This window comes from Oncorhynchus nerka, linkage group LG10 (genome assembly GCF_034236695.1).
Source record: "Oncorhynchus nerka isolate Pitt River linkage group LG10, Oner_Uvic_2.0, whole genome shotgun sequence".
In the NCBI taxonomy this organism is placed as follows: domain Eukaryota; kingdom Metazoa; phylum Chordata; class Actinopteri; order Salmoniformes; family Salmonidae; genus Oncorhynchus; species Oncorhynchus nerka.
This window is the reverse complement of record NC_088405.1, coordinates 73,669,475-73,681,840: the sequence shown is the minus strand read 5'-3', so window position 1 is coordinate 73,681,840 and position 12,366 is coordinate 73,669,475. Positions and strand designations below refer to the sequence as shown.

Here is a 12,366-nt window from a genome sequence, read left to right as displayed (position 1 = left end):
CTTTCCCACCCGAGTCACACCCTGACCAAACAAACATGGAGAATAAAAGGATTTCTACGGTCAGGGCGTGACACTAATAAACTGCATGCTTTCCCGACGAGTCGTAGTGGGAGTCATCGCGTGGCTCCAAGTTTACTTCTATATGATTGTTTTTTATATCAATATTTCATCATAAAAGCGTTTCCACCGAAATGTCTTGGATAGATCATTTTATGACACAAAAATATCCCACCTTTGTAAAGTTGACTGATTCTTCAAAGTAGCAAAATCAAATAAAATTTATTTATATAGCCCTTCGTACATCAGCTGATATCTCAAAGTGCTGTACAGAAACCCAGCCTAAAACCCCAAACAGCGAGCAATGCAGGTGTTGAATCACGGTGGCTAGGAAAAACTCCCTAGAAAGGCCAAAACCTAGGAAGAAACCTAGAGAGGAACCAGGCTATGAGGGGTGGCCAGTCCTCTTCTGGCTGTGCTGGGTGGAGATTATATCAGAACATGGCCAAGATGTTCAAATGTTCATAAATGACCAGCATGGTCAAATAATAATAATCACAGTAGTTGTCGAGGATGCAGCAAGTCAGCACCTCAGGAGTAAATGTCAGTTGGCTTTTCATAGCCAATCATTAAGAGTATCTCTTCCACTCCTGATGTCTCTAGAGAGTTGAAAACAGCAGGTCTGGGACAGGTCCGGTGAACAGGTCAGGATTCCATAGCCGCAGGCAGAACAGTTGAAACTGGAGCAGCAGCACGGCCAGGTGGACTGGGGACAGCAAGGAGTTATCATGCCAGGTAGTCCTGAGGCATGGTCCTAGGGCTCAGGTCCTCCGAGCGAAAGAGAGAAAGAGAGAATTAGAGAGAGCATACTTAAATTCACACAGGACACCGGATAAGATAGGAGAAGTACTCCAGATATAACAAACAGACCCTAGCCCCCCGACACATAAACTACTGCAGCATAAATACTGGAGGCTGAGACAGGAGGGGTCAGGAGACACTGTGGCCCCATCCGATGATACCCCCGGACAGGGCCAAACAGGAAGGATATAACCCTTTGCCTTGATGATATCTTTGCACGCGTGGCATTCTCTCAACCAGTTTCATGAGGAATGCTTCCACTGGTCTAATGTCCATTACTCGTGTTTCTTAATCTAAGAAAGTCTCTTCTTCTTATTGGTGTCCTTTAGTAGTGTTTTCTTTGCAGCAATTCAACCATGAAGGCCTAATTCATGCAGTCTCCTATGAACAGTTGATGTTGAGATGTGTCTGTTACTTGAACTCTGTGAAGCATTTATTTGGGCTACAATCTGAGGTGCAGTTACAGAGGTAACTCTGGGTGTTCCTTTCCTCTGGCAGTCCTCATGAGAGCCAGTTTCATCATAGCGCTTGATGGTTTTTGCGACTGCACTTGAAGAAACGTTCAAAGTTCTTGACATTTTCTGGATTGACTGACCTTCATGTCTTAAAGTAACGATGGACTGTCGTTTCTCCCCCACCTTGTCACAACACAACTGATTGGCTAAAATGGATTAAGAAGGACAGGAAAGAAATTCCACAAATGAACTTTTAAGAAGGCACACCTGTTTATTGAAATGCATTCTACTTCATAAAGCTGGTTGAGAGAATGCCAAGAGTGTGCAAAACTGTCATCAAGGCAAGGGGTGATGACTTTGTAGAATCTCAAATATAAAACATATTTTGATTTGTTTAACCGATTTTTGGTTACTACATGATTCCATATGTGTTATTTCATAGTTTTGATGTCTTCACTATTATTCTACAATGTAGAAAATAGTAAAAATTATGAAAAACCCTTGCATGAGTAGGTGTCCAAACTTTTGACTGGTACTGTATATATATACAAAAGTGTGTGGACACCCGATAGAATTAGTTGATTACCTATTTTAGCCACACCCGTTGCTGACAGGTGTATAAAATCGAGCACACAGCCATGCAATCTCAATAGACAAAAATTGGCAGTAGAATGGCTTTACCGAAGAGCTCAGCTCACCGACATTGGACTCTGGAGCAGTGTAAACGCGTTCTCTGGAGTGATGAATCACGCTTCACCATCTTGCAGTCCAGCTGACAAGTCAGGGTTTGGCGGATGCCAGGAGAATATTTCCTGACTCAATGCATAATGTCAACTGTAAAGTTTGGTGGAGGAATAATGGTCTGGGGCTGTGTTTCATGGTTCGGGCTAGGTCCCTTAGTTCCAATGACGGGACATCTTAACACTACAGCATACAATGACATTCTATATGATTCTGTGCTTCCAACTTTGTGGCAACAGTTTGGTGAAGATCCTTTACTGTTTCAGCATGACAATGCCCCCATGCACAAAGTGAGGTCCATACAGAAATGGTTTGTCGAGATCGGTGTGGAAGAGCTTGACTGGCCTGCACAGAGCCCTGACCTCAACTCCATCGAACACCTTTGGGATCAATTAGAACGCAGACTGCGAGCCAGGTCTAATTGCCCAACATCAGTGCCTGACCTCCCTAATGCTCTTGTGGCTGATTGGAAGCAAGTCCCTGCAGCAATGTTCCAACATCTAATGGAAAGCCTTCCCAGAAGAGTGGAGGCTGTTATAGCAGCAAAGGGGGACCGACTCCATAATTATTATTTTTTAAATGGTAGTAAAGCTTTCCACAGTGGTAAAGAGGACCACACACAATATTGTCGCATGACTCCAAGTTTACCTCGATATGATGGTTGTTATATCAATATTTGCGCATAAAAGCGTTTCCACCACCATTTCTCTCATAATGTATTTCACCAACACAAGATCTCACTGATCTGTTGGCATTCATAAAATTGTACCGAAACTTCCTGTTTCCATCACAGCTGTTGTGACTTTTTTGTATATACATTATGACTTTACATCTCATAAAAACTGTGGATGGAAACGTGGTTAGTGTGGTAACACTATTAATAGGCTAATTCACACTACCAAATTCCTCAGCACTAACTGCCTTTTCAATTGTGTAATTTTAGCTCCGATGGGAAACTTTGAAGCAACATATGTGTAAGTATCTATCTGCTAATGTTTTGATTTCCATGTAAAACGTTATATACTTACAATTCATCTGTATTTTTTTTCTGTGAATAATAATACACGTGCCTATTGTTTTTACAGTGATCCAATCCCAGTGTTAGTGTACCAGAATGTTGATGAGAGTACAAATGCAGAGACCAGACATTCTGAAAGTGGTAAGTATGATTTATCCAATGACATGAATACAACTTGTATGCCTATGGTTTTATCAGATGGAACCAGGTGGAATGAGGGGAAAAAAACACTCAAAAGGAACGAATAAACAACCCCCTTCCTCTCGCCCACTCCCTGGGCCTTTTTATGAATCCAAAACATAATGAAAAGAAAGTTGGGCGGCCCACCATTTATGCATTTTGATCAGTAGAGCCATTTATTGTAAGGCTAATGGAAAGAACATGCAACACCTAAAGGAGGGGAGGCAAGTGGGTGGGTCAGGTGATATCCTCGCAGATAATGTAGTCTGCTGCAGTTAAAAGTAATGTCAAGCTTCAGTAAAAACCACATCAAAAGGTACAGGCAACAATACATGGCAGTCTACCTACACTGGACTAAAACATTCTCGATAACTTCTTTGTATGTGCTCTGATGTGCTCAGAGCACAGTATAGGCAGACTGGCCAATAGCTTCTTCCTCCAGACTATCAGCCCTCCCCCTGCCCCCCAAAGGATATTTATCCTTGTTGCTCACTCATCACTCTATGGACAAGTATCCTTGTTTACACACTTTGCCACTTAACTGCAGCAAACTTGTTGAAAATATGTATATATACACTGCGTATACAAAACATTAAGGACACCTGCTTTATCCATAACAGACTGACCAGGTGAATCCAGGTGAAAGCTATAATCCCTTATTGATGTCACCTGTTAAATCCACTTCAATCAGTGTAGATGAAGAGGAGAGGACTGGTTAAAGAAGGATTTTTAAGCCTTGACACAATTGAGACATGGACATTCAAGGTGCACTAGTTTGTGTCAAGAACTGCAACACTCAACATTTTCTTGTGTATCAAATAATGGTCCACCACCCAAAGGACATCCAGCACAATTGACACAACTGTGGGAAGCATTGGAGTCAGCGTGGGCCAGAATCCCTTTGACCTCTTGTGGAGTCCATGCCATGACAAATTTAGGCTGTTCTGGGGGCAAAAGGGGGTGCAACTCAATAGTAAGAAAATGTTCTTAATGTTTTGTACACTCTGTATATTTTGTGTGTATATATACATTACACATGTGTGTATGTCTTGTAATCTTTTTCTATTCTTACTTAGTATTTTTGTTTCACTCACTTTTCTTTTTTGCTTTCTGCCCAATTTCGTGATATCCAATTAGTAATTGCAACTCACTGCTCTTTGACTTGCACTGTTGGAGCTCAAGAGCATAAAAATGTCACTGTTCCCTGCAATTACATCTGCAACCCTGTGCATGTGACTAACACACTTATTTGATTGTCACTTGCCTTATTTGGATGTCAGACAATGTAATTTGATTAAAAAATGTCTTTCTTTCTAGATGATGATCAATGTTCATATGAGAATGTATCACTAGATGGAAAAACAATCAGCCATGACTCTGGTATGCACATTAAAAGGAGTACATCTAGGCCTATCCATCCCTTGAATTAAGTCATATTTATGAAGATTGCTTTTGGAAAAGTTTAGTTTTGAACTTGGAATTACATTTGATATTTAACTAAGATTATTCTCCCCACACCTTACAACTAACAGATGGATCAGATTACCAGAACACTGAATTCCTGGACCAAATGAAAATGGGTTCAGGGGACGGTAAGTCACCATAGTGCTTTATAATAATTGCTATGAACGTAGGATGAATGCACTAATTGTAAGTCACTTTGGGTAAGATCGTCTGCTAAATCCACATTTCCAAACTCCGGTCCTCCAGGACCCCCAAAAGTACATATTTGTTGTGGCCCCAGACAAGCACACCTGATTCTACTTGTTAAATCAAGTGTTATTGGCTGGGGCTACAACAAAATGTGTACTGTTGGAGATGCTCAAGGGCTGGAGTTGGGAAACACTGTGCTAAATGATTGCTTACATGTAATTAACTAGGAATGTACTTTTATTTGTCACAGATGAACCAGTTTATGTGAACAAAACGGCATGATATGGAAACTACATGCTCAACGAGTAGATGACTATGGGAATGGAATGTTCTTACCATCTTTGTTGAGATGCTTGGATAAATGCTAAGTGATACAAATTTCAATGCCAGCAATGGGTAAACACCCAAACAGTGTTACTTCATAATGAATTCCCTTGAGTCTAAAAATGTAGGGGAACCATGTACAGTACTTGAGTGTTACAAAATGAATAAAAGAGCTCAGAAACAGTTCAAATGTAGATAACATGTCAGTCTGTAATAATAAATCCTTAATTCAAAACTTAAGTTTACAACCTCTTTATATTCCAATAAGTCATAATTACAACACTGATTTATTACAGAAGTGACTTACAATAGTATTTACATTAACTAACTTGTATAAAATACAACATGTATTTCATCCAGAAATGTCTAAACAGAAAACTCCCCAGGACTCTTAGTCAGCGTTTTGAAGCAAAGTCGTGTACATTATGAACGAAACAGAAGAAACCAGCCAAACATGGAAGGACAATAACAAAAAATGTAAATTTGCATTTCGTGGAAAGTGTTTTGTTTCCCCTAATGAACACAACCCCGACGAGACAGACAGGTGGGAGAAGAGACAGTGCTGAGATGGGTGGCAGCGTGGGTGGGGTGTTAGCTGGTATCCGGGGTGGCCGTCTTGCTGCACAGTCGACCCAGGAGGCCTGCCATCTGCAGCAGGGAGTTCACGCCCTCTGCCACCTTCATGTGGGTGTAGCCTATCTCCTGAGAAAAGGGACAGTAGAAAGGGAGAGAAATGAAGAGGTGACATGGCTTACATTTTGGCACTTTTCAGCCATTCTGTTTCACCCAACTAAATCCTTTCAGAAAAGAAACCACAGGAAAGGATCTAACATGAGACATACATAACAATATACAACTGCAGACTTGTTTTTGTCTCTTACCTTTATGAACTCCAGCTTGAGATACTCCGGCATCTGGAAGGTCTTACACACTCTGAAGATGTTACCGATGATGTCCTCAGGGGAGTAACCCAGGGCCCACAGCTGCTCAATAATCTAAACAAGCAATTGCATAGATTATTTTGACCATCTGTAAATCTATAGGTGACTATCCAAATAAAGTGTGACTAATTTATATATATATATATATATCACACACACAAGTTTGCGGTCCCTTGTGAAATGTCCTTGTTTTTGAAAGAATCACTTATGTCCATTAAAAGGCCAGCATCCCGGAGTCACCTCTTCACTGTTGACGATGAGACTGGTGTTTTGCGGCTATTATTTAATGAAGCTGCCAGTTTCTCAAATTAGACACTAATGTACTTGTCCTCTTGCTCAGTTGTGCCCTGGGGCCTCCCACTCTTTCTGTTCTGGTTAAACCTAGTTTGTGCTGTTCTGTGAAGGGAGTAGTACACAGCGTTGTACGAGATCTTCAGTTTCTTGGCAATTTCTCGCATGGAATAGCCTTAATTTCTCAGAACAAGAATAGACTGACGAGTTTCAGAAGAAAGGTCTTTGTTTCTGGCCATTTTGAGCCTATAATCGAACCCACAAATGCTGATGCTCCAAATACTCAACTAGTCTAAAGAAGGCCAGTTATATTGCTTCTTTATTCAGAGCAGCTTTCAGCTGTGCTAACAAATGCAAAAGGGTTTTCTAATGATCAATTAGCCTTTTAAATTATAAACTTGGATTAGCTAGCACAACATGCCATTGGAAAACAGGAGTGATGGCTGCTGATAATGGGCCTCTGTATGTATATATTTTTTTTTATCAGCCGTTTCCAGCTACAATAGTCATTAATATCTACACTGTATTTCTGATCAATTTGATGTTATTTTAATGGACAAAACAACTAAAGCACAAGGACATTTCTAAGTGACCCCAAACTTTTGAACGGTAGTGTACATACATACACAGTACCAGTCAAGTTAGGACACCTACTCATTCAAGGGGTTTTCTTTATTTTTTACATTGTACAATAGTTAAGACATCAACTATGAAATAACACATGGACTCATGTAACAAAAAAAAAAAAAAGTTAAACAAATCATTATATATTTGCGCTTTTTGGCTGCTTATCCTTCACTCTTAGGTCCAACTCATCCCAAACCATCTCAATTGGGTTGAGGTCGGGTGATTGTGGAGGCCAGGTCATCTGATGCAGCACTCCATCCTCCTTGGTCAAATAGCCCTTATACAGCCTGGAAGTGTGTGTTGGGTCATTGTCCTGTTGAAAAACAAATGATAGTGGGACTAAGTGCAAACCAGATGGGATGACATATCGTTGCAGAATGCTGTGGTAGCCGTGCTGGTTAAGCGTGCTTCGAATTCTAAATGAAAAAAATCACCAGCAAGACACCCCCACACCGCCATGTAACACGGTGGGATATTTGGGCTGCAATCAGAGGTGTAGTTAACTCTAATGAACTTATTATCTGCAGTCTCAAAAACCATCAAGCTCTATAATGAACCTGGCTCTCATGAAGATGCCACAGGAAATGAAGAACCAGAGTTACCTTTGCTGCAGAGGATAAGTTCCTTAGCGTTAACTTCACCTCCGATTGCAGCCCAAATTTCTCACCGTGTTACATGGAGGTGTGGGGGTGCCTTGCTGGTCATTTTCTTGTTTTGTTTTTCATTTAGAATTCGAAGCACGCTTAATCAGCACGGCTACCACAGCATTCTGCAACGATACGCCACCCCATCTGGTTTGCACTTAGTCCCACTATCATTTGTTTTTCAACAGGACAATGACCCAACACACACCTCCAGGCTGTGTAAGGGTTATTTGACCAAGAAGGAGAGTGATAGAATGCTGCATCAGATGACCTGGCCTCCACAATTTCCCAACCTCAACCAAATTGAGATGGTTTGGGATGAGTTGGACCGCAGAGTGAAGGAAAAGCAGCCAACAAGTGCTCCGCATACGTGGGAACTCCTTCAAGACTGTTGGAAAAGCATTCCAGGTGAAGCTGGTTGAGAGAATGCAAAGCGGTCAAGGAAAAGCGTGGCTACTTTGAAGACAATCTATTTTGATTTGTTTTACACTTTTGGTTACATAATTTCATGTTTTTTTCTGTCTTCACTATTATTCCACAATGTAGAAAACAGTGCAAATAAAGAAAAACCCTTGAATGAGTAGGTGTCAACTTTTGACTGGTACTGTGTGTATATTATACAGTGGGGCAAAAAAGTATTTAGTCAGCCACCAATTGTGCAAGTTCTCCCACAAAGATAGATGAGGCCTGTCATTTTCATCATAGGTAGACTTCAACTATGACAGACAAAATTAGAGAAAAAATCCAGAAAATCACATTGTAGGATTTTTAATGAATTTATTTGCAAATTATGGTGGAAAAATAAGTATTTGGTCAAAAGTTTCTCAATACTTTTGTCATTACCAACAAAGAGTATCAAGTGTTTTCTGTAAGTCTTCACAAGGTTTTCACACACTGTTGCTGGTATTTTGGCCCATTCCTCCATGCAGATCTCCTCTAGAGCAGTGATGTTTTGGGGCTGTTGCTGGGCAACACGGACTTTCAACTCCCTTCAAAGATTTTCTATGGGGTTGAGATCTGGAGACTGGCTAGGCCACTCCAGGACCTTAATGCTTCTTACGAAGCCATTCCTTCGTTGCCCGGGTGGTGTTTGGGATCATTGTCATGCTGAAAGACCTAGCCATGTTTCATCTTCAATGCCCTTGCTGATGGTAGGCTTTGTTACTTTGGTCCCAGCTCTCTGCAGGTCATTCACTAGGTCCCCCCGTGTGGTTCTGGGATTTTTGCTCACCGTTCTTGTGATCATTTTGACCCCACGGGAGTGAGATATTGCGTGGAGCCCCAGACCGAGGGAGATTATCAGTGGTCTTGTATGTCTTCCATTTCCTAATAATTGCTCCCACAGTTGATTTCTTCAAACCAAGCTGATTACCTATTGCAGATTCAGTCTTCCCAGCCTGGTGCAGGTCTACAATTTGGTTTCTGGTGTCCTTTGACAGCTCTTTGGTCTTGGCCATAGTGGAGTTTGGAGTGTGACTGTTTGAGGTTGTGGACAGGTGTCTTTTATACTGATAACAAGTTCAAACAGGTGCCATTAAAAACAGGTAACGAGTGGAGGACAGAGGAGCCTCTTAAAGAAGAAGTAAGTTACAGGTCTTTGAGCCAGAAATCTTGCTTGTTTGTAGGTGACCAAATACTTATTTTCCACCATAATTTGCAAATAAATTCATTAAAAATCCTACAACGTGATTTTCTGGATTTTCTCTCTCTCTCATTTTCTGTCATAGTTAAGTGTACTTATGATAAATTACAGGCCTCTCATCTTAAGTGGGAGAACTTGCACAATTGGTGGCTGACTAAATACTTTGCCCTACTGTATATCAGCTATATGCTCATACTATATTCTAACTAATCAGTTATTGGTCACTTCAAGAACCATGCTTAAAAGGCTACAGAAATTAGGGTTATTCATTGAGAGCCATATGATTATATTTATGTCTACTGTTATTGAATGTGGATTGCAATACCTTGTAAGCCTCATCAATGTTTGCATTGACACAGTGTTCGAGCATGCTTTTCACCAACAGGGGATGTGGCTCATCACACACCTGAGAAAAACAATTTACTTTTCTTTCATTTGAAACAGAGCTAGGCATTTGTCAACTTTGTTCTAAAATGACTGAAAAAGACAGGTTTGGAAACAGAACTGTACCTTGAACACATTCTCACTGTTAATGTAGCCAAACCCAGAGTTTGTGGACTGTAGGTTATTCAGCGCCTGATGATGCAAAAAAAGACAGCTTAAGTTATATAGTTTCACACGTCTCAGCCAGACTTGGCCCAAAAGTACAAGGCACTATGAGGAGCCATGGATATACATTGTTCAACAAACTTCAGATTTTTAAAGGGGTGCCATGTTTACACCCAAACCGCCTAAGACATTCCCAATCTAGTCAATGGTAACAAGAATGCTATTCTCACGGAACCCTTAGTGCCAACATGGAGGTTGAGTACAGTTGGCCCTTTCCCCCACCTGTCTCATGTCTCCCTGGGCGGTGAAGATGATGGCCTCCAGGCCGTCGTTGCTGGTGACCAGGTTCTCCCTCTCCACCACCTCCAGCAGACGCATCATGATCTGCTCGTCCCTCAGCTTGGTGTAGCGCAGGACTGCACAACGTGACTGGATGGGCTCTGTGGAGGGGGCACAGCAACATGGAAGACCATCACAACAGTGAAAAAGCCAGGTTGGTTTTGTAATGCGACTGTCGCTTACACTAGGGTCTCTATTCAATACGACAGCATCGGTGTTGAACTGTTAAATCAAATGTTATTTGTTACATGCACCGAATACAACCGGAGTAGACCTTACCATGAAATGCTTGGTTAAGTACTTAACCAACAATGCAGAAATGTTAAATATTTTCTCAAAAATAAATAAAAAAGGACAGTCACCAATGATCTTGTCGGAGGCGTTGCATGCCAGAGCGAAGCGTGTGGTTTTAGAGTATATCTCCATGGTCCTCCTCAAGGCCTGCTGGGCTCCGTCTGTCATACTGGTGGCACAAGCACAGCCTTTACAGACACAGTCGTTATAGGTACAGGTACACTAGATCAGCTTTCAGCTTAGATGTCGTGACCCTCAGTTGACTTACCTGTCAGCCTCATCCAGGATGATGATCTTGTGTCTCCCTTTAGGGAGGGTGACTTTCTGCTGGGCAAACATCTTGATCTTGTTTCGAACTACATCGATGCCTCTGAGGAAGGTGGATGACAATGTGTTAGTGTAGGCTTCACTTTCTAAAGAAACACAACGTGATTTTAACTCAAAATGCAGCTCCTGGACTCACAGGTTGTGCACTTAAGTATTCCACTGTAACATTTTTCATGGTAGACTTCACTTACTCACCTGTCATTGGAGGCGTTCAGTTCCAGGACAGCATCTTTCATGGCTGGGCCCAGAAGAGCTCGCGCCAAACACAGAATACTGGTGGTCTTTCCTGTACCGGGGGGACCCTATAATATTGATAATTGTGTTTAAAAAGAGATGGCATATGAAAGATGGCATAACTTGCATACTATTACTCTGCTGCGCCAACATCTCAGTATGTAATATCGTATAGTTATGATTTAAGAATTAATTATTTCAGTCACTCACTGCAATAATGATGTTCGGCACATTTCCCTCTCTGGCAAACACCTGTAAGAAAGAATGGAACAATATTTCATACAAGTAGCTATTATTTAGCATCAAATGTATTGAAACTGTCAAACTACTGTAATAAAATATTGAGGATACTTTACCTCCAATCTGCTAACTGTCTCCTCGTTGCCTACTATTTCATTCAACTTCAAGGGTCTGTATTTTTCAACCCTGTGAGATATTCAGAACACGCATAGCTATCAGCAACAAGCAATTCATAGTGATTCACACGATATATATGGAGGGTAGATATGGGCGGCAGGTAGCCTAGTGGTTGGATCGTTGGGCCAGTACTGAAAGATTGCCATTTCAAATCCCCGAGAAGACAAGGTGACAATCTGTCATTGTGCCCTTTAGCAGGGCCGGGCTGTGACCGTACTCTCCGCGAGGGTGTCAGACAGGGTTGGGATATGCAATAAAAACACACATTTCCAATTCACGTATGTGTATAAAACACGTGTACATGTGTAAAACAGGACAAATTAGCACCCATCAAATTATTATTGCTATAACTTGCACTAGCTAGCTGTTGCTCTATGAGATGCTTAAAAGATAGCTAGTTACCAGTATATTTGACATAACATTACATAGCAAGCTATCTACTTACTTTTTGAGAGGCATGCAGAATGGATTTGTTTTCATAGCTAATAGTATGCCTTGCGTAGTTAAGTACAATGCTAGCATCTGTACTCATACTTGTGCTGGCTAGCTAACGTTAGCTATTAGCCATTAGCACTACTAGCTGTGCTGAGCGATTTCAGTCCGCTAATAAATACAGAAATACTGCAATTAGCCAACTAGTCTAGCTAGTAAACCTTACCATGGCAGCTCATATCCACTACTAGACAACTTCGCAGGGGCCTCATCTTTCTTCAGTTGAACTTCTGTTTGAATTTGCTCAGAATCTACCTCATTCATCGCCACGTCCATGTTTTCGGGTGCACAAAATTCCCGCCAAGACAGGAACCAAACAGCTGGCGCTAAACTGACGTCA

General features: G+C 41.4%; 1 protein-coding gene across 1 annotated transcript; it reads right to left on the bottom strand.

The window, feature by feature from the left end:
- Positions 1-5,465: 5,465 nt before the first annotated feature.
- rfc2 (replication factor C (activator 1) 2) lies at positions 5,466-12,359 on the bottom strand. Its single transcript, XM_029671276.2, has 11 exons — positions 12,193-12,359; positions 11,474-11,543; positions 11,328-11,369; positions 11,079-11,185; positions 10,825-10,926; positions 10,625-10,725; positions 10,206-10,363; positions 9,885-9,950; positions 9,700-9,780; positions 6,111-6,224; positions 5,466-5,931 (listed from the first exon to the last, which is right to left on the bottom strand). Exons 1-11 carry the CDS (start codon positions 12,300-12,302, stop codon positions 5,821-5,823), a joined length of 1,062 nt encoding a protein of 353 aa, XP_029527136.1. The 5' UTR covers positions 12,303-12,359; the 3' UTR covers positions 5,466-5,820.
- Between the last annotated feature and the right edge of the window lie 7 nt (positions 12,360-12,366).

What these genes read in the sequence shown, in the direction of transcription:
- rfc2 (XM_029671276.2), bottom strand. Translation starts at nt 12,302, where the DNA reads ATGGACGTGGCGATGAATGAGGTAGATTCTGAGCAAATTCAAACAGAA. An exon ending in TGCCGAACATCATTATTGCA is followed by an intron (nt 11,186 to 11,327) that starts GTGAGTGACTGA and finishes TCAATATTATAG; the next exon opens with GGTCCCCCCGGTACAGGAAA. An exon ending in CTGAACGCCTCCAATGACAG is followed by an intron (nt 10,927 to 11,078) that starts GTGAGTAAGTGA and finishes CACCTTCCTCAG; the next exon opens with AGGCATCGATGTAGTTCGAA.